The 21,128-nt window shown below is 42.9% G+C and overlaps 2 protein-coding genes and 1 pseudogene across 4 annotated transcripts; 1 reads left to right on the top strand and 2 right to left on the bottom strand.

The window, feature by feature from the left end:
- The first annotated feature begins 726 nt into the window (after window positions 1-726).
- On the top strand, window positions 727-11,484 carry LOC124670741 (protein unc-13 homolog). Of its 3 annotated transcripts, none has more exons than XM_047207214.1 (27): window positions 727-965; window positions 1,207-1,287; window positions 1,372-1,547; window positions 1,629-1,693; window positions 2,002-2,338; window positions 2,788-2,854; window positions 2,955-3,108; window positions 3,405-3,572; window positions 3,656-3,766; window positions 3,873-4,082; window positions 4,174-4,275; window positions 5,091-5,321; window positions 5,402-5,476; window positions 5,802-5,873; window positions 6,699-6,884; window positions 6,956-7,114; window positions 7,270-7,362; window positions 7,590-7,661; window positions 7,866-7,983; window positions 8,265-8,443; window positions 9,000-9,081; window positions 9,209-9,319; window positions 9,438-9,544; window positions 10,019-10,096; window positions 10,178-10,273; window positions 10,499-10,594; window positions 11,056-11,484. In XM_047207214.1, the coding sequence occupies exons 2-27, from the start codon at window positions 1,280-1,282 to the stop codon at window positions 11,224-11,226; spliced, it is 3,324 nt and encodes a 1,107-aa protein (XP_047063170.1). In that variant the 5' UTR covers window positions 727-965; window positions 1,207-1,279; the 3' UTR covers window positions 11,227-11,484. The 3 variants fall into 3 exon arrangements, with proteins under 3 accessions (XP_047063170.1, XP_047063171.1, XP_047063172.1); XM_047207215.1 differs by lacking the exon at window positions 727-965 and adding an exon at window positions 972-1,083; XM_047207216.1 differs by lacking the exon at window positions 727-965 and adding an exon at window positions 1,109-1,128.
- Window positions 11,485-12,221: 737 nt separating this feature from the next.
- Window positions 12,222-12,881, bottom strand: LOC124673670 (splicing factor U2af large subunit A-like). The gene has a single exon (XM_047209704.1). The coding sequence runs from the start codon at window positions 12,879-12,881 to the stop codon at window positions 12,222-12,224; it is 660 nt and encodes a 219-aa protein (XP_047065660.1).
- An 834-nt stretch (window positions 12,882-13,715) lies between these two features.
- Window positions 13,716-20,862, bottom strand: LOC124673669 (annotated as a pseudogene).
- Between the last annotated feature and the right edge of the window lie 266 nt (window positions 20,863-21,128).

The following is a 21,128-nucleotide window of genomic DNA, read 5'->3' as shown; positions in this document are numbered from 1 at the left end:
CCCCCAAACACGTGCCATTCTCGCCATTCAGCCTGAGGTCACTAGGGCAGCATGGCTCCTCTAGGCGCCGCCGGGAAGACCCAGCAAGCGTCTTAGGTGCGTGCAGGTACAGTGATTCCGCCCGCTTGGATGTACGCTAGATATATACTACAATTGGCCAGAAGAAAGTATGGACGCAAATGTGGTAGTACCTCGAATCCTGGATATATGAGGCGCAGGTCCGGCGATTCCCCCGCTGCTCCTCCATTCCTGACTGGGGCGGCGACCGGAACCCGCGCGACGGTGGAGACCGATCCTGCCACCGCGACCTGTAAGTTCCCGGTCGCTGCACCCTTCGGCTGCTACTCCCCGCCCCTCGTCCCGTCCGCCGCCCCCGCCCCCCGACCTCCTCCCGCCCGCCGCCGCCGGCCCTTCTCCGCCTAGGTGCGGCTATCGGCGTGGTGCCACGAGAAAGACTCGGTCTTCGGCGGGTCACGCCCTTTTGGCGTTGTCTTCTTCCTGTGGCCGGCGGCCGGCGGCGCTGCTCTCCGCCCATGCCGTGAACGAACGGGGGAGGAGAGCACCAACAGCCTGGAGATGGGTTGTGGCGGCCTGTACAAACATAAATGATGGCAGAAATTGCAAGTTTGCCACGGGGGCAGTAACGTCTTTCCCAAGGCCCCTCCTTCCTCCCCCAACTCTAGTCTGAACTTTCAACAAAAAAAAATCCTCTCTACTCTGAACTCTGAAAATTCCTGAACTCTTGGCTCCACTGCTGCCTTTCCCGATACCCCCAGCTGCGCCCCCTCCTCCTTCGGATCTCTGCCGCCGCACCCCTCTCCGCCCCCGGATCCCCATTACCGCCACTCGTCGCCTTCCCCTCCTTCCCATCTCCACCTCTCGCCGTCGCAGCAGCAACCCCTCAACTTTCCCTGCCTGGATCTCCACCGCCGGCGAGTCCCCCGCACCTCCGCCGAAGCCTTTCGGTCAGTACGCGCCTCTTCTTCCTCCATTATATGCTGGTCGGTTTGACCACCAAAATCTAGAGCAACTGGATGGCCAGCTTTCCTGCCTGCTTCTCTGGACAGGCATAACGCACCAACTGTACGAGATGATTTGAAGCTCACTCAAAATTATTATTTTTCTTATGTAAACACCTGTGCCAACCATTTCCATCCTCTTGTTGCGTCATGTAATCAACATTTCATACCTTCTTTCCGTCCTCAGGTTCATTATGCTGACAACAACCAATTCGTAGTACTTCCTCAGCTTTTCTTGTCTCCCCTGCACTGCACGCAATATGGATGAGTAATGATCGCTTCACAACATATAGTAGCAGATGTTAACACGAGTTGTAAGTAAACTAAGTTCACCGTGTTTCAACTTGAGCAGAGAAAACGCTGTTGAGCTGCTGCAGCGCTATCGCCGCGATCGCCATGTGCTGCTCAACTACATCCTGTCTGGTAACTTGATCAAGAAAGTTGTAATGCCTCCCGGCGCAATCTCTTTGGACGATGTGGATATCGATCAAGTCTGTGTCGATTATGTCCTCAACTGCGTCAAGAAAGGTGAAGCAGCTGTAGCCTTCACCATTCTAGTATCCCGCTTTGGCAGTTCTCGTACATGCTGATAATCCTCTGATGTGACAGGGCATCCACTTGACCTTGGAGATGCCATCCGGCTTTACCATGACAGCCTTGATTACCCTAATGTCGTGAGTACACCTATGGTTTCTTCTTGTATTGTTCTTTTTTTTTCTAAGAAATTTCCATTTCGCAAAGTAGGACTGATATGCTTTAGGAACATTCACGATAAGTGCTGCATGTCTTACTTTACTAATCATTCTGCTGAATACCCACAGATACCTAACATCTTCTCATACGTGTATTTTTGTATGACCTTTCAAATTTTGATATAGAATATTTCATATTCAGCTACATGCTTATTTGATATGTTTTGCAGACCATGTTCAGAGCCACTAAAATTCAAGCATTCATTTGCCTCAAATCTGTTTTTTTCCAGGCTAACACGGGAACTGTGGAAGAGTTTTATTTACTTACAAAACCCGAATATTCTGGATCACCACCAGCAAGAGAACCACCCCCTGTCCCTGCCACCGCACCATCACCAGTTGTGATACCACCACCAGTTGTCGAACAACCACAGATTCCTGTGCCATTACCAGTTGCAAACCTGCCGAAATCACTATCATTGGACTCTCCCACTGAGAAGGAATTAACCATAGATGACATTGAAGACTTTGAGGATGAAGAAGATGAATTCGATAGCCGAAGGGCTTCTAGAAGGCATCAAACCGATGCCAACGATCTATCATTGCGGTTACCATTATTTGAAACAGGTAATAGTTATTACTTAACAACTATCAGTATCGCATGTCTGATAATAGAAGTTAACTAGCCATATCGTATGTTCCTTAAAATAATCATCATGCTATTGCTACTAGAGACGTCTCGATGATCTTCATCTGTTCCTTTTCCCTTGAAGTGCGTTTTGTTGGTTGTCTCCTCCTAGCTTGCTACTGATGCACTAATTATTTATTTGGTATTCTTAATCACCTGAAGGTGTTCATTATAGTTTCGAAATAACTTGGTTGTCATTGTGCGCTCCAGTTACTTTAACATGTTTGTTCGTAAGTATGAAGTACTGGATAAAGAAAGCAAAGGCATTTTCTTTAGTTATTGGAATAACTAGGTCATTGTTGTTCTCTTCTTAAGCTTGTTTGACTCTAAATTATGAATTATCTGGTAAAGAAAGTTATTGGAAAACAATAACTATTTATTTTTCCAGGTATTACAGATGATGATCTTCGTGAAACAGCATATGAAATCCTTGTTGCTGCTGCTGGTGCTTCAGGGTAAGCCTGCACAGCTCACTGTGAAAAGCTATTATTTTAATTAGAAGATCACAAGTTTCCATGAGTATCATAGTACTAACCTATCCCAGCTGGCTTATAGGGGGCTTATAGTTCCAAAGAAAGAAAAGAAGAAAGAGAAGAGACACAGATTAATGAGGAAACTTGGCCGTAGTAAGAGTGAAAGTGTTGAATCACATACTCAGCGGCAACCAGGTTTAGTTGGTTTGCTTGAAATCTTGAGAGCGCAACTTGAGGTGGGTTGTCTTACCTATCTGTTCTTGATGAATACTTCAATAGAAAAAACTCCACCTTTGTGTTTTCTGTTATTCTGTACTTTGTATTTACTGCACTCGGTTGAGCTTTTATTTGTACATTTGAACACCATTGTCTTATATTTGTAGTGCAACTTCTCAAAAAGAACTCTAGAGCAACTCTTTGAGTTTAAGATTGTTGTTCCTTTTCTTAATATGTTTGTGTACAACCAGATTTGTTCATACTCAGGATGCTAATCTGCTGTGCTTACCTCCTTCACCCCTCTGCTTTTGAATAGATAACCGAGTCCATGGATATTAGGACTAGACAAGGACTACTCAATGCTATGGTGGGTAAAGTCGGGAAACGGATGGACAATCTATTGATTCCGCTGGAACTATTGTGCTGTATATCTAGAGCTGAATTTTCTGACATGAAGGCATATCTTCGTTGGCAGAAAAGACAGGTTAGCCATCCATTAGTGCTTTAATGATTTTGGACTATTGTTGCATGACTTAACAGTATAATTGCTTTTGTGTCTTTGGTTAGCTAAACATGCTGGAGGAGGGCCTAATAAACCATCCTGTTGTTGGATTTGGAGAGTTAGGTCGAAAAGTCAACGAGCTAAGGAACCTTTTCAGGAAGATTGAAGAATCTGAGGTTTTATGCGTACCCCAGTCAGTTCATATGGTTGATTTATTTAATTAAATAAGCGACATACAGAATATACACTAAATGGAGGTTATTGTGTCATATCTTTTGCTAGTCCCTTCCACCATCTGCTGCGGAGGTTCAACGTACAGAATGCCTACGATCACTGAGAGAAGTTGCCACATCTTTCTCTGAAAGGCCTGCTCGGGGTGATCTTACTGGTGAAGTTTGTCATTGGGCTGATGGTTACCATCTGAATGCCGCCTTGTATGAAAAAATGCTCGGCAGTGTTTTTGACATCTTAGATGAGGGAAAACTTACAGAGGCCAGTACTTCAAATCCTTGTCTATCATATTCTGCTGTCCATGCTGTCGGTTTCAATATTTCTCTTACATTCTTTTGCTTTAATACGCCAGGAGGTGGAAGAAATCCTTGAACTCCTAAAGTCAACTTGGCGGATACTAGGAATCACGGAGACAATTCATGATACATGCTATGCATGGGTGTTATTTCGACAGGTAAAACAATAATCGAGGAGTAAGATATTATCCTTCGAATATTTTGTGCCCGTGCTGTTGTTGGCCTTTATAGTGGCGGAGCCACTTGCGAAACTGGGCAGCTGCCCTGTCTCTGCCCTTGATCTTCCACTAGAAAACTGAGGTAGCTTAGAGTTTCACATACTGTTTGTTTGGGCAAAAGTTTACCGATGCAGCAGCAAGTTTCTGCCCAGGTTCCAGCGAGGGGCTAACTCCGCCACTGCGCCTTAAATATATAGTTCTCTTCAACAACAATCAGATGTGTTTCTGGATTCTTGCATCTTGTATTTTTCTCTAGCCTTTTCTCTTCAGTGTCAGAGACAGTTACCACAACAACCACAAAGCCTTTTGTCCCAAGAAAGTTCAGGTAGGCTAGCGATGAAACCCAACAAAGACCTGTAGCAATCAAAGGAGGAGGGTGTGATAGGCTTGGCGAGCTGATGTAAAAACCAGCCATTCCTATGGATATGAAACCCAATAGTATCAGAGACCATAATCTGGAAAAAAAAGATTGATTCCAAACTCCCATTTTGCCTTCACCATTTTATGGAAATGATTGCTTTCCCTAAAAATGCAAGTCTGTTATGATGTACGATTATCGTTTAAGTGGTGAATCATATCTATAACCAGTAACCACTTGGACTGGATCATGTTTATTATTAGATCAAAAGATGCTCTTGCATAAACCATACTGGACTAAATATAGTATTGTTCAGTAATGTGCTACTGATTTATTTGCTCATGAGTTGAGTCACCATCATAATAGTATGGCAATTAATGTAGCATCTGCAACACAGTTTGTTTTTACAGGTGAACAAGGACTCCTGAAAGTTGTGATTGAGCATTTGAGGAAAATACCCTTGAAGGAACAGCGTGGTCCACAAGAGCGATTACACCTGAAAAGTCTACGCAGTTCTGTTGATGCCGATGATAGCTGTCAGGACTTCACGTTTTTTCAGTCTTTCCTGTCTCCAGTTCAAAAATGGGTGGACAAGAAATTGAATGATTATCACCTGCAGTTCTCCGAGGTTTGGTTTTTCTCTATCCTGGTTTTCTCATGTGCACCGTAACATGCATGGCCACATCAAATTTGTCTTTACATCTGCAGGGTCCCAATATGTTGGCTGATATCGTAACAGTGGCAATGCTCACTAGGCGGATCCTTGGTGAAGAAAATGACAAGGTGCTGAAACCTTAAATCCTTCACTTGTCATCTTAAATAGCATTTTTAATATTAATATTGAACCGTCTGTGTGCGACTTGCGTACATATAAGCACCAATGCATCCAGGAATTTCTCTTGCAAAAATCGCTTGACTACAAATCGATCTAGTGGAGTTCCTCACAAAATGGTCCCCACACTCCTTGCCTTCTAAGCTGTGGCAGTATACAGTGGCAACCTTGTTTTATCAATAGCAAGCACTGCAGAATGTGGAAAACAGAACTTACGCTACTGTTTGCACATATAGAAAATCTGATTTCACCCCGTATACTACTTTTGTGCATCAGGCAATGGAGTCACCTGATCGAGACCAGATTGAGCGTTACATCACATCTTCTGTCAAAAGTGCTTTCGTTAAGGTGACCTTATTTGCAGCTTCAGTTATTCTTTTGGTAGTATAGCTTAATATTGCTGATTTTATTTATTTGCTGATTTTTTTTCATTTTACCATGAGATGGATATAATAAGATCACTTACTCACGCATGCCTGTTTATGTGGGACCGTGAATGTTGCTCATGTATGCGTATATTGGAGTTGTTGTGTTGTATTTGATCACCTTGACTCATAGAAACCGTAATACCATTGTTTCCACTATTGGCAAGATTGTTTGCAGTTAGAGGTGTTCGATCATCGATTTGTCTTCTTGTATATGGAAAAATGTGTTATGAACTTAGTTGCATTTATTAGGAAGAGGAGATACCCAAGCTTAAACATCCGAGAATCTTTAGGATTGTATTTTTGTTTTTCCCCAAAATTGTGTATACCTTTTGGCATTTTTGTATAGAAGATTTATTTTGGTCTTTCCTGGTCACTATATTTCTCGGAAGTCAGTATGACACTATGACATGAGGCCTTCTAGGAAATATTCATACTCTATATGCGTGTAAGAGTGTAAGCACATGGTCAATGACAGGACAGAGCTTTCGTCTGCATATCAGAAAATATAAATTCTAGACTCTAAACCGTCATGTTTGTACTGATAATTGTAACTATTTATTCTGGTGAGACCATTAGTTTTTTTAGTGTACTAGATCAGAAAGCCATGTCTGCATCTGAAGTGGACATCATCCATATCCAGATAGTACAAATGCACAATCTGTATTTGTATAGTAGTATGTCAAATACTTTTCTAGTTCTGTCTAATATGTCAACATTATATAGATCATTTTTTGTATTGTTTCAGATTGCACATTCTGTAGAGGTTAAAGCAGACACGGCACATGAGCATGTTTTAGCATCTCTAGCTGATGAGACAAAGAAGCTTCTGAAGAAAGATACAGACATTTTTTCGCCAGTTTTGTCAAGATGGCATCCACAGGCCACTGTTCTTTCTGCTTCCCTTCTCCATAAACTTTATGGGAACAAATTGGTAAGGTATAGATGACTGCTAAATCCATCATAATGTCTGTACTACATGCTTACATTAAGTTGTTGTGCCAGAGACCTTTTCTTGAGCATGCTGAGCATCTTACGGAGGATGTAGTTTCTGTATTTCCGGCAGCTGATTCTCTCGAGCAGTACATAATGTCTGTGATGGCTTCTGTTGTGGGTGAAGATGGTTTGGACAGTATATGTAAACAAAAGCTAGCTCCTTACCAGGTTAGATCTTATCTTCCTTGACTACAAACAACCAAATTTTAAATTGCTTGGATGTATGCCATGTTCATGCCATTTTTGTGCATCATCCATTATTATTTGCTGGGATTGCTTATTGTGTTGTTCAACGCTGATTCTCTACTTTAATTTTATCTCAGATTGAAAGTAAATCTGGCACGGTTGTTCTACGCTGGGTGAATGGGCAACTGGAGAGAATTGAAACTTGGGTTAAAAGGGCTGCTGAACAAGAGGTTAACACATTAATTGCCAAAATAACATTTATTTTGAATATGACTCTGTTTGCGAGTTTGTATAGGCATCTTACTGGGTATGATAATGTATTTTGTTTTACTGCTGCTAGTTACAATTTATCTTTGCCTGTGACCTGTCTGCTTTCAAACATTACTTTGGTACTCATCGAGTGTTGTTCTGAAATTTTCTGCAACATTTTCTCCATGCTAAACTTTATGCTTGACAGGCTTGGGATCCTATATCCCCTCAACAACGGCATGGGGGTTCTATAGTAGAAGTCTATAGAATCATAGAAGAGGTGTTCCTCTTGTCCTTCATTATCTCTTTAAATTTTGTTAATTAATTATCTCCTTATAGGTTAATCTTCGATGTTGTTTCTCTTATATGCCACAATATCTCGAAGTTACTTTAAAAAATGCCTTAATGGTTTCAGATATGATTTGTGCCTGATAATCACGCTGCCTTTGTGAAATTAATTTTTGTTACTTGTGATGTATTGCAGACTGCAGATCAGTTTTTTGCATTCAAGGTTCCCATGCGAATTAGCGAGCTAAATAGCCTCTGTCGTGGTATCGACAAGGCATTTCAAATTTATACACAACTTGCTATTGGACCCATAGGTTTGCATCTTCACGTTTATATTTCTCCTAAAGTACTTTTCTACTTATCTTCTTGCTGCATGTTATTTATTTATTCCTTCACATTTATTTCCTATCAATTGATTTGAAAGGAAAATATTCTCTTGCATCAGAATACGTAGTATAAAATCATGCTTTAGATTGACGGTCGTATCTAGGATGGACAAAAGATGCTTATGTCCTTTTTTTAAAACACTTATGCTTTGGTTGAACGCTCTTTATTTATCTAGGTTCTAAGAAAAAATGGTTTTGTGTGCCTGCAGTTGATAAAGAAGATTTAGTTCCACCTGTTCCTGTTCTTACTCGATATAAAAAGGAGCTTGGGATCAAAGCTTTTGTAAAAAAGGAAATCCCGGAAGTTAGAACCGTTGATGAGAAGAAAGCAAGTGAAATTGTTCAACTTACAATGTCAAAGCTCTGTGTGCGGCTTAACAGTCTATATGTGAGTTTCTTCTAACTGATGCCGCTACGTTGCTTTTATGTGGAACAACTTATCAAGTTCCTGAGCAATTTATGGTACACAAAGATGTAAATGAGAAGAAAAACATACCTATTGTCATAGAAGATATATTTTGGAATGATTGGCATTGACGCTGGAGCAGCATTTCCTTAATTTTTTTGTACTTCAGACATGGAGTTTGTGATTATGCTACCAGCCTGATACATCATACGCCCCATTAAATATATCTATGTAGGTAGCTGTATCTTTCATGGTTCCTTGTTTGACGCTGTTCCTTTTCGAAAGTAGCTATTATTAATGATTTATCAGCAACATAATTTTACACTAAGTGGAGAAATTTGCTATTGATCATACTGATAGTTCTGGACTTAAAGCAGTATTCTAGTATGGAGGCAATAGCTGTTACTAGCTGCTGCCATGATTTACACAACAGGACCCATGACGTTCTTTTGATATTTGACTTTCTTCCTATTTATTGTTCATTTTTATTACCGTCAGAGTTTCTGAACTCGAAGCTTTTTTATGAATATGCAAACAGTATGGTATAAGCCATCTAGGCAAGTTGGAGGACAGCATAAGTGAACGGTGGGCTAGAAGGAAAAGTGACAACATTAACATCAGTAAGTGCGCCTTAAAATATAGCAATTAGTTTATCTGTTAGATCCTCTGGAAGGATTGCCAATTACTCTGTTTGGCATAGTCCATTAGATCAAACTGAATTTTCTTTGTAATATTTAACTGTGTTAGGACGATCAATGAGCGGAAAATCAAAGAGTGTTGTCTCCAATCAGAAGAATCAATTTGATGGCAGTAGAAAAGAAATCAATGCTGCTATTGATCGGGTATGTGAATTTACAGGTAAGAAAATATGCATGCGCTCACCACTTGTACTGGGAAGCTGGCAGCTCATCAATGTTAAAGTGTGCATCTTATTCTGGGACCATTCTGTTAACGTATATGCGCTCTCCATTTGTAGGGTTAAAGGTCATATTCTGGGACCTGCAACAGCCATTCATCGACAACTTATACAAAAACAGTGTTCCCCAAGCTCGACTGGACACTATTGTGGAAGTGCTTGATTTGGTATGTTCATAAGTTTGCATCATTTGATGTGATAGCTGGCATGTCAACTCATTTTTTCTATCCATTACCTTGTGTTGGCTAGCTACGTATCTGGCTAACCTTTATACAGAACTCTGCCTGTTAATATTTTTGGACCGGCATGCAAAGCAATATTTGACTGCAACAATTCAGCTTTATGTGTTATGTTTATGGGCACTTCTACATTTGAATGCAACCCAAGCATGCCCTAATCCATGCCATGCATATTTATTTGTAGTATATTCTGTTTTTGTGAGAAAGTATATGGATAGCTGTATTATGTCAGAAACTGGGTGTGGCCAAATGCTTAGCATATGCTGTTACCTCAAACTTTGGACAGGCATAGTTTTTACCGCTTATTAGAATATCTTAGTAAAGGTTTTTCATTTGCTGTCCGGTCAGTAAGCTTCTGTTGAACTAAATGTCATGTATTTGATGTCAATGCTCGATCTTTAGGTACTTAATCAACTTTGTGATGTCATTGTGGAGCAACTGCGGGATCGTGTGGTTACAGGGCTTCTGCAAGCATCCCTGGTGATAATTTTCGGCTATTAAAATTAGTGAGATGCTGTAACAATTTTTGAATTATAATTTAACGTCATTTATCTTTCATAGGATGGCTTACTTCGTGTAATACTAGATGGAGGTCCTACACGTGTCTTCTCTCCAAATGATGCCCCTCTTTTGGAGGAAGATCTTGAAATTCTGAAGGTATATTGTTGTCTTAAGACATCTTGGCTGCTTTTATTTTACATACAAGGGACACCTTGTGTGCAGTGGCGGTGGTATTGTTTTATAACTGACATGATTATCATAAGTCTGTAATATATGTTCAATATCACCCTGTCTTTACTGTCTGACCAATAAACTGTTGTCTTAACTCGTACTGACTATTTGTGTGCTTACCTAAAAAAAGTTACTTCTTGTTTTCTGTAGGAATTCTTCATATCTGGTGGAGATGGGCTCCCCCGTGGAACTGTTGAGAATTTGGTCTCACGCGTTCGTCCTGTAATAAATCTGATCAAGCAAGAGGTAAACTTTGAATTAAACTTCTCATGAACCTTTCGGGGTTCGGGGGAATTGGACCATAGACTTTGGATCCGTTAAACTCTAGACTCTATATTCTACAAGTGCACCATCCATAATTACCTTTTACCGTATCTCCAATTATTAGGTATAGTCTGTACGTGCCCACTGGAGTGAACTTAGCTAATTTTTTTACGGAAACTGTCAGCGTTGCCTTCTTTCATTATGGTAGAGGCTCCTGAGCTATTTTCTTTATCTTCAAACTGGCCCTAGTTGAATTCTAGCAAAAATTCTGTAATTGCATCAGAGACAGCTAAGCAGTGTGTTGGTTTTAAAAGAAGCATACACGCCGTCGACTTATCGAAACTTGGGACTGGGGATTGCTGTAGTATAAGAAATCACTTGTCTTTGCTGTAATCATATTTTTGAATGACCAGATGACATTTCTTATGTTCTCTCTCTCCCAGACCCGCGTGCTTATTGATGATCTACGAGAAGTTACTCAAGGAGGCAAAAGCAAATTGGGAGGTGACGCCAAAACCTTGCTCAGGGTGTTGTGCCACAGAAATGATTCAGAGGCATCACATTATGTAAAGAAGCATTTCAAGATACCCAGCTCTGCTCCTCCGAGCTCCTGATCAAATGCGAATGGAAAATCTGGAAATGTGTCAGAAGGTATATAACGGATGAACAATGGCCAGCGTTGTAACCTAGGAAGCATATCTTGGTCGTACGGTCTTGTAATATTTGTGCATTATTAGCAGTGCAGTAGGAATTAGGAAGCATACACTGGTACATGGGCATTTTATTAATTGATTGTTTCTGCCCAGGAATGTCTTGGATGGTGGTTTTGGTTTGTTTGATTTGAACTTTTAGGTCGATTTTGATGGCATTTCTCTCTGATGGGATTGGTGGGACAGAAGTAATGTTTGACAATTCTTTAATCTGTGATTTCACGGGTCTGATGATTGTGATCTTGAGCCATCTGTTGTGGCGTCTAACGTTGTTGTGAGCGTTGTAAAAAATTGGAGAAGATCCATTTCTCAACTTGAGTCTGCTTTTGATTCGAAGCTTCGGGCCTAGAAAAGTTCATCTGTAGTACTCCGACATAGCGGAGTTCCAGGTCGATCGAAGGAAACGAGGACATAGGGGAGATCCTCCTCGAGCGGAGGGATCTGCGGACGGCGAGTGATGGCTGAGGCGTGCGGCGGCGGGGGCCGCGGACGGCGAGTGATGGCCGAGGCGTGCGGCGGCGGGGGGCCGCGGACGGCCAGGAAGGCTGGAGACAGATGCGATCTTTGGTTTCAGAATGAAGGACCTGATCGGAGAAGAACTGTAATTATAAGAGGGTTTTCGTAAATTTACATTTATACAGAGCTCCCGACACTTTCCACGGGACGGAGGGAGTAACCAAGTTCATACTAATAGTACAAGAAAGAAAACCAAGAAAGAAGAGGAATTCGCGAACAGAAAAAACTGGATGCTAAAGAAGGAAATTTTGCATTATCATCAATAGATGGTGTGACATTACACAGTACACATGTTTTGTTTCGCCTGATGATCTACACAGCACCAAAAATGAACTAGTAAAACAAGACTAATCAGGAAGAAGCAGTTGCTGCGGCATGGTCTCTCAGACGCAGGCAACTCCAGCGGGCACCGGCGTGGCCTTCCCGCCGTCCTCCAGCATCCTCATCTTGGCGCGGTGATCGTCGGCCGTCGCAGCAGAGGCGCTCTCCCGCCTCTTCCTCTTCGCCTCCTCGGCGGCAGCGTCGGCGGCCGCCATGTCGAGCAGGCGCTGCACCATCTCCATGGCGGTGTCCTTGAGAAGCTTGTTGGTCTCGAACGCGGCCGCGGCTTCCCGCAGCTGGTGCCTGGACAGGCCCGCCAGATACCGCGTGACGGAGGCGACGGCGGCGGCGTGGCGCTGCCCGGAGAAGTCGACGAGGGAGGCGGCGTGGATGGCGTCGTCCATGCCGACGGGGTCGTGGTCGCCGCGGCGCCTCCCTCCGGTCCTCCCGGCGAGGCCGACGCGCAGCTCGCGGCCGCGCAGGAGGTGGCCGTGCAGGTTGCGGCATGCGCTCTGCGCCGTGGCGTCGTCGGCGTACTCGACGAAGGCGTAGCCCTTGCGCTTGCCCGTGGCGGCGTCGGCGGCGAGGTGGAAGGAGCGGACGGGGCCGATGAGCTCGCAGGCGTCGCGGACCTCCTTGTCGGCGGCGTGGAAGGCGATGTTGCCGACGTAGACGACGCGGCTGCAGCGGCAGTTGGCGGCGGCCTCAGCGAGGCTGTCCATGATCGAAGGCGATGCGATCGAGACGAGCTAGGGCGTGTGAGTAGAAGGGAATCGAGATGGGCTTGCCGGATGAATGCTTGGCTACGTATGAATATATGGAAGTGAATCACATCGTTCTCGACTCGGGATCGGACTTCTTGTTTTTGGAAGCGCGTCCTGGCGTAAGTCGGTTTCGCGCGCGGCCGGACAGAGTCGGCGTCAGCTGCACGCGGGAGAATACCCAATAAGCTTTGCGTTCAAAACCAGGTGTTCCTGCAGTTTCAAAAGCCACTCTCCAGAAAAGAAAGAAAAGATGGAGACGAACTGCATAACAGCGGACAGAGAGCATGAAGCCCACGTAGCTAGAGAGGCCACAGTGGCATAGTGCTGAAGAGGCCATACCTGCTATTAGCTTCAAGAAAGGCGACATTTATATAAGAAAACATGGGTTGTTTGCTGCAACTTTCAGAAACATGGACATGGGGAGAACTGTAGTTTGTTGTTATTCTATAGTTGGATGAAATATGTCTCAGTAAATTTAGTACTAGTATTACATTTTTCACCAACTGTTGTCCAGAATTAGCATCCTCAAGACTTTTTTTCCAAGCGACCCTCATGGATCGATTACCCAGTGATAACGAAAAACATGTTGTCAGAGGTTTTTGCCATAACAATATTTCAGAAATTGTATGAGGGCACCTCTTGTATGAGTCTTAAGACGAAGCGAACACAGGGGTGAAGTAATCGACAGTGAAAATAATCTTTAAATTAAATGTGAAAACTGGCAGAAAATATGTCAAACAATGTGAGAACCGGACTGGCTGCAAGTCACAGTGGCCAAAAATATGTACAAAGTGAAGCCGTGATAATAATCTTTCAATCTTGTCTGTAAGTTTTTGCACACGATATTTCAAGTGTTACATTCAACTGGCATTACTCCTCCAGTTTCACTACTCACTGACCATGCAATTGGACAGCTGATACTATCAGAAAACGATACACAATATTGAACGCCAAACAGGGTAAAATGAAAGAACGCAGAACACAACAGATGCCACCAAAACAATAAACCAGAAAATTTATGCCTCCGTCAGTATCTTTAATTCAATTTTGCAGTGGAGGAAGTGTACGATGTCCTTACAGGTGCTGCCACCTCGGAGGCCATCTTGATTTCTCCTTCCAGACAACTGAGACAGGTAGTTCAATCGAGAATAGCTGCAGTCATGGCCATGAGAATCTGGCACATGATCTCACACCCCATACAACAATATCGCACTAGTCACTTTGAGTTATGGACTTGAATGTTCGCTCTTGTGCCCACTAGTGACCACAACTCCACTGAATCTGACAAAGAAAGACAGTAAATCAGAGAATTGAACATGAATGGGTTATATATCCTGTATGTGGCAAAATATAACAGTTGGTAAAACTTATGAGAAAGACACCTGTAAGATTGCATAAATACAAGGACTTCAAAAGAACCACACAGGCCTTGCAAACTCTAATTACAGATATTCATTTAGTTTAGTTCTTGTCCTATTGTTTATAATATTGATCTCAACTGATTTGAGAAATGTGACACCAAGCACTCGAATTATGTGTTTATCAACGTAATTTTATAGTACAACTAGGAAAATAGCCAGAGACAGCCAGGCAAACATAAGGAAATGAATCAAAAAATTAAATCACACAAAATCAGTAGCGTGTGTCCTCCAACACAGAGATTCATCACAACTGTCTCAAACAAAAAATAAGGGTGCTTACACCCTCTAACCGATCTTGAAAAACTGAATTCAAATTAAATGGCTTCTGAGCACAGGAAGTAATTGCTACTTGAATTTTAAGTCCATTAAACTAAGGATCAAGTTCACCTGTTTGATTTTGCTCGTAGCATATGCATGACATTGGTTCCTGATACATTTCATATAAATGATTCAGGCTCTAAATTGAAACCGTACCAGTTAAATGGATTTATTTCAATATCACCAGAAATTTATAGATGAGACAATGACCACGAAAGGAACTTCTGTGTCCTTATATACTCCGTATATCAGAAGAATAATGAGCATGATCAGTCATGCTTAATTCAAATGAATTTAGATGAAGTAATCCAAATATAAACTGGACTTTAACTTATACTCCTTCTCTGAAACTCTCCTACAAAATAGTTGTTATCTAGTTGGAGCCAAGGCAACACACAATATACCAAGGAAACACAATCAAATCATAGGAAGATATGAACCTTTGTTTGAAAGTTTTTGGCAGTGTGCTTACATCCTTTGAAAGCCGGATTTAGGGGGTTCTGCTCACATATATTTTTATCACAATTGTTCACGTTACATCACACGGTGGCATTATATAAAAGGACAAAAACTCGGAGTATAGTTAAACAATTACCGCTTCCTATACAAGGCAATACTGTCCATTCATAACTTCTGCCCCACGCATGAAGTCTCCCAAGTGGTGGAAGGGTATCTGGTACAAAAAAATATATATGGTGTTTAAGACCCTTTCATTTACTTACTTACTTGTTAATCAAGCAAATAATATTGCCTCTCAGTAACATTTTCTTTCCCACAAACTCGGATAAAAACAACACAATCATTTAAGGCTCTAAATTGCAAGCATGCCAGTTAAATGGATCTATGTCGACATCATGAGAAATTATGTCAACCATGACAGGAACTTCTGTATCCTTATGTATATCAAAAGAATAGTGGACAGGATAAGTCATGCACAATTCATATGAAAGCCGAAATTGGGGGGTTCCACGCAGATATATTTCTTATCAAGAGTGTTCACGTTACATCACACAGTGACATTATATAAAAGAACCACTTACATATGTATTAGTTTGATTATCTTATAATGGCATTATGTAAATACAAGGACTTTTAAAAAACACTGAATGCATTATAAACTCTAACTGCAGATATTCAATTTAATGCAGTTTTTGCCCTACTGGTAATATTGATCTCAACTGAATTGAGAAATGCAACAGCAAGCACTCAAATTATGTGTTTATCAACGCAATTTTATAGTACAACTAGGAAACATAGCCAGAGATAACCAGGCAAACATAAAGAAATGAATCACAAAGTTAAATCAGACACAATCAGAAGCCTGGTAATCAATTAAATGTGACCTCTAGAACAAAGATTCAGGTGGGTGAATAAAAATTGTCTCAAAAGAAAAAACAAGGGCGTCTGCCACCTTTCTAACTGATCTTGAAAGGCTGATTTCAAATTCTATGGCTTCCGACTTCTGAGCACAAGTAATTGCTACTTGACCAGGTGGATTTTGCTGACATCATATACAGGAGACTGATTCCTGATACAATTCAGAGTAATAATTCACGCTCTAAATTGCAAGCATGCCAGTTAAATGGATCTGTTTCGACATCATGAGAAATTTGCAGATGATACTCTACGATGAGTCAACCATGACAGGAACTTCTGTGTCCTTATGTATATCAAAAGAATAGTGTACGTGATAAGTGATGCACAATTCATATGAATTTAGCTGAACCAATCCAAATATAAATTTGATTTTAACTTAAATTCCTTCTCTGTTAACCTAACCATAAAAACTCACCTACAAAATAGCTTTGTTTGCAAAGTTTTGGGAGTGTACCTATATCCTTGAAAGTCGAATTTGGGGGATTCAGCACAGATATATTTCTTATCACGATTGTTCATCTTACATCACACGGTGACATTATATAAAAGAACCGCTTGCATATTTATTTGTCTGATCATCTTAAAATGGCATTATGTCATAACTGTTGAGCATACAAGCAAATACTGTCGCTCCTGAGTTACATTTGCTTTCTCACAAACTCGGGAAAAATCAACACAATCAATTAAACAAGAATTGCCTAGTAGTATTAGAATAGTGAACTATAGCATCATACAAGTTGTGTGATAGCTATGCAGTTACTACGGAGATAATTAGAATGCATTAGAAAGCTTACGGCTTCAGATTGTCTGCGACGACAGCGATGGTGGGAAGTTGGCATATATGTGCGCGCGCAGGATGTGATGCTTCAGTCTGCACACGCTCTGAAGCTGCAAGGTCTTGACGTCCAGCGAGAAGCATTCCACGTCCGCCATCTGCAACGGTGAGCTCTCTTCTTCTGATCTTATCAGCAGCAGGTACCTCTCAGTTGCGCTTCTCAGGTAATACTGGTACCCAGAATCCAACGGAATAATTTTCTCCATCTGCCACAGGTTGTTGGACCTCTGAGGACCATCGTCGTTTGGCCTGATGGTGTAGTAGAGGTCGAACGTGCCGGCCGCGACATTTTCCCGGACGGAGAACATTCCGGGCCTGCCTCCCCCCGCATCCACAATGGCGATCGGTGGCCTCCGGCAGCCGGGTGGGAGGTCGGCGATGGAGAACTCCATCGTTTTGGTGTCCAGCCTGAGGAGCTTCTCTCTCCAGTCCATCACCCAGTAGAAGCAGCCGCCGGCGTACTGCCGGGTGAAGAAAACAGGGCTCTTTGAGGATGCCGTGGACACGCCAGTGCCCGGTAGCAGATCGGCCCAGCCCTGGGACGCGACGGCTCGCCATTCTCCGGTGGTTGAGGAGAATAGGAAGGCGACCAGCTTGGTTTTGCACTGCGCCATCCAGATGACTCTGAAGGACGTTTCTTCCGCATCATCCTTTTGGCATGGGGGGACGAGGAAGGGCTCGCACCAGTGCTGGAATTCCACGCGTGGCGGCGGGTGCTCCACGGAAGCGGCCAGGTCCTTGGGGATCAGGGAAGCTCGAGGCACCGCCGGTGCAGAGGGTCGCACACCGCGAGGTCCGTGAAGACGAGGGACGGCGACTCCTCGTCGTCGTCCAAGAGGGTGCGGACGAGGAGGACGCGGCCGTCGCGGACGTCCCGGACCTTCCAGGTGTAGTCGTGGGGCGGGACGAAGGAGTAGGAGAAGTCGGCGGCGAGGGAGACGGCGCGGGCGGCGGGCGCGGAGGGGTGGGGCGGGAGCGCCGGGTGGAAGTCGTCGTAGTTGAGGAAGCCGAGGAAGGGCGCGGCGTGGAGTGAGCGGAAGCGGCGGAGGAAGGCGCGGTCGGTGACGAGGCAGCGGAAGGAGACGCAGGCGGCGGAAGCGCGGACGAGGTCGGCCGGGGTGGGCAGCAGGAGGAAGATCTCCGCCAGGATGTCGCCGGTCACCGGCAGCGAGCTCATTTCCTCCGCCATTTCCTGGCCTGCCGCCGCCCGCCGGTGGTGTGTAGGAAGGAAATAGCTTTTCCGTTTGGCAGATCGGAAGCCCGGATCAAAATCTGAAGAGCAAAATGGGGTTGCCTGAAAGTCAATGTCTGAAAGCTGCCTCGCAGCTTCTCTAAGACCATGTCTAACCTTTCTTTAATTCTACGTGACCAAGTCGAATTTTTCTCTGAATCTCCATGACCAATTCTAAGGTAACAGGAGAAACAAGGAGTAGAATCGATAGTCAAAATCATTTACCTCAGCGGTTATACGGAAAATTTGAAAGTTCAGAACCGATTTACATTTTTCTGCAGAATTCGATGCTCTGGTCCGTAGGTGTTAGTCATGAAAATTATAGTAGCATTTGCTCAACAGGTCCAGAATGATGCGCCTGGCTTAACCAAGCAGATACACGTACGCTAGATCGTTGTACTGGGATACACGATCGACGGAGGTAATGAAGAATCGAAAACTATGCTGCAGACTGCAATCTCCTGACGATGCTAGGAAAGAGATATAGCAGAAATAGGATGGGGAACAGACGCGTTTAGAGATGTTTGGTTCAGAGTTCTTTCCTGTTCGATAATTCTCAACAATCTATATTTCGCCCACCGTCGGCTGGTCGGCATCCTGTGCTCGATCAAGCGCGAACGTTTTATTTTGCTTTTCAAGCGCATTCAATTCAAACCACTATATCTTGTCTGTTTTCTGCACCTATATATTCCGAAAATATGTAGTGGCTCCTAGGTACTCATAAACCCGAGTTACTATCCAAAAATTCGTAATTTTAGCACTCCCAAAATTCTGAAAAAATTTCTACGATAGAGGACCCACAGTGCGTGTTAATTTTCATAGTCAAATTCGAAATTATGTAGCTTAGCTAAAAATGACAAGTTTCGAATGAACAGCTTAAAGAAAAGTTCCTCCTCCTGAAATTTTTGTAATTTAAGTTCGGTACACGATGTAACTTAATCTATAACTAAGTTTGATCAGGTTCAGAAGTACCTGTATCCACGAAATTTCCTTTACTATATACCCAATAAATTTCCTTGGGCTAGCGCTATCCTATCTTCCCCAACCCACATCCGCTGGAAAGGAGCTCTAGGGCCGTCAGTTAATAAGAGCACTAGAAATAAGGTCACAAGGGCGTCCCACAAACGCCAAATTATATCAAAATAAGTGATGAAATCTGATTAGAATTAGTGCATGGCTAATGGAAAACTTTCACCGCATCCCGCGCCGCTTGCAGCCCTAACTGCAAAATGGTTTTAATTTGTCATGCGGGCCTGGATGAAATACATCCCGCAAATGTCCTATTTTAGGGTTTTATTTGGGGATCCGTTTCGCCAGAGCCCGTGCGACACTTTAAAACATTTTTTCTGCATTTCAGCACATATGTGTGATTTTGGATAACCAGATGTAAACATGACAACAATATAAACTAATTTATAGATGTTTTAAAGATCACACAATATGACAAATAATCCAATTATATCAATAGTTTAAATCTAAATAATTAAAGAAAAAACAAATGGTCCGAAATGCAAATAATGGTTCAAATCACACATGAATAAATAGGAAATCAAATGAATAAAAATGGAAAAAAAATGCCAATGCAATTGACAGTGGTGCTAAATGAGATCATCTCCAAGGTTGCTATGCATGGCACTGCCTTCAATCCATCCTTCAATCCATCGATACGCATCAAGAAATGCTTGGATCCGGTCCTGATTTCTTGTTGGTCTGAGACGACTACCAACATTGTCATAGAAGAACTCCAAGTCCAAATTTCTCTGGCCCTCGATGATCATGCTGTGGAGAATCTCACATGCCTTCATGATGTTGTTGAGGGTTTTCTTATCCCAGAATCAAGCATGACCTCGAACAATTGCAAAACGAGCTTGCAAAACACCGAAAACTCTCTCAACGTTTTTTCGGCATGCCTCTTGAGCAATGGCCAAAACATATTGCTTTCTTATTGTTAGATTTGGGATGGTATTTACAAATGCTGACCACGAAGGATAGATATCGTCCGCAAGATAGTAGGTCATTGTGCAAGCATGCCCACTGACGATGTAGTTTCAAGCCGGAGCATCTGCACTAGTAACAACAACAACATCAAAGCTTTTTTCCCAAGCAAGTTGGGGCAGGCTAGATATGAAACCCAATAGAAAAAATAAACCAAAACAAGGAGAAAGAAATAAAAAAGCAAGTAACTAAGGTTCTGGCACATTGATCGCTGATCTCCATGTAGTCCGATCGATGATTTTCATGTAGTCCTATCAAGAGCTAAGACTTCAGGTACATTCCAATCCCTCAAGCCTCTTTAAATCGCCTCCACCCACATCAAAACTTTTGTCGTTCTCTGCCCCTTTCTAGTCTCCTCCATACTCTGTAGAACTCTCCAACGTTAAGGAGAGCTTCTGGAGGGCTTCGCTGGATATGCCCAAACCATTTGTCGGTGTTGGACTAGCTTCTCGTCGATCGATGCCACCCTAGCCTATCGCGGATTATCTCGTTCCTAATCTGGTTCTTTCTTCTATGGACGCACATCCCCTGTAGCATGCGCATCTCGGCGACAATCATTTGTTGGATATGTTGTCTTTTAATGGACCAACATTCTGCCTCATAAAGCATCGTCGGTCTCATTGTCGCCCTATAGAACTTACCTTTTAGCTTTTGTGGGACCTTCTTGTCACATAGGGTACCAGATGCTTGCCGCCACTTCATCCACCATGCCTTGAACCCGTGGCCAACATCATCGTCGATATCACCATTGCTTTTCAACATTGATCCCAAGTAACGGAAGGTGTCCCTCTTGGGCACTATCTTTCCTTCTAAACTGACACATCTTCGTCTTCGCCACCAACACCACTAAAGTCGCATCGCATGTACTCAGTCTTGATCCTGCTAAGTCTAAACCCCTTTGACTTCAAATTCCGCCTCCATAGCTCTAATTAACTTCATATTCACACCGACCCTAGTTTCATCTACTAGCACTACATCATCAACAAAGAGCATACACCAATGAATATATCCTTGTATATCATTGGTCA

This window comes from Lolium rigidum, chromosome 7 (genome assembly GCF_022539505.1).
Source record: "Lolium rigidum isolate FL_2022 chromosome 7, APGP_CSIRO_Lrig_0.1, whole genome shotgun sequence".
Taxonomy (NCBI): Eukaryota; Viridiplantae; Streptophyta; class Magnoliopsida; order Poales; family Poaceae; genus Lolium; species Lolium rigidum.
Note: the sequence above shows the minus strand (reverse complement) of the source record. Positions and strands in the feature narration are given on the sequence as shown.

Bases quoted from the DNA above. Each gene is read 5' to 3' on its own strand.
- LOC124670741 (XM_047207214.1), top strand. The intron at 2,339-2,787 runs GTAATAGTTATT...TTATTTTTCCAG, and splicing joins GTTACCATTATTTGAAACAG to GTATTACAGATGATGATCTT. The intron at 3,767-3,872 runs GTTTTATGCGTA...ATCTTTTGCTAG, and splicing joins GGAAGATTGAAGAATCTGAG to TCCCTTCCACCATCTGCTGC.
- LOC124673670 (XM_047209704.1), bottom strand. From the start codon at position 12,881: ATGGACAGCCTCGCTGAGGCCGCCGCCAACTGCCGCTGCAGCCGCGTC.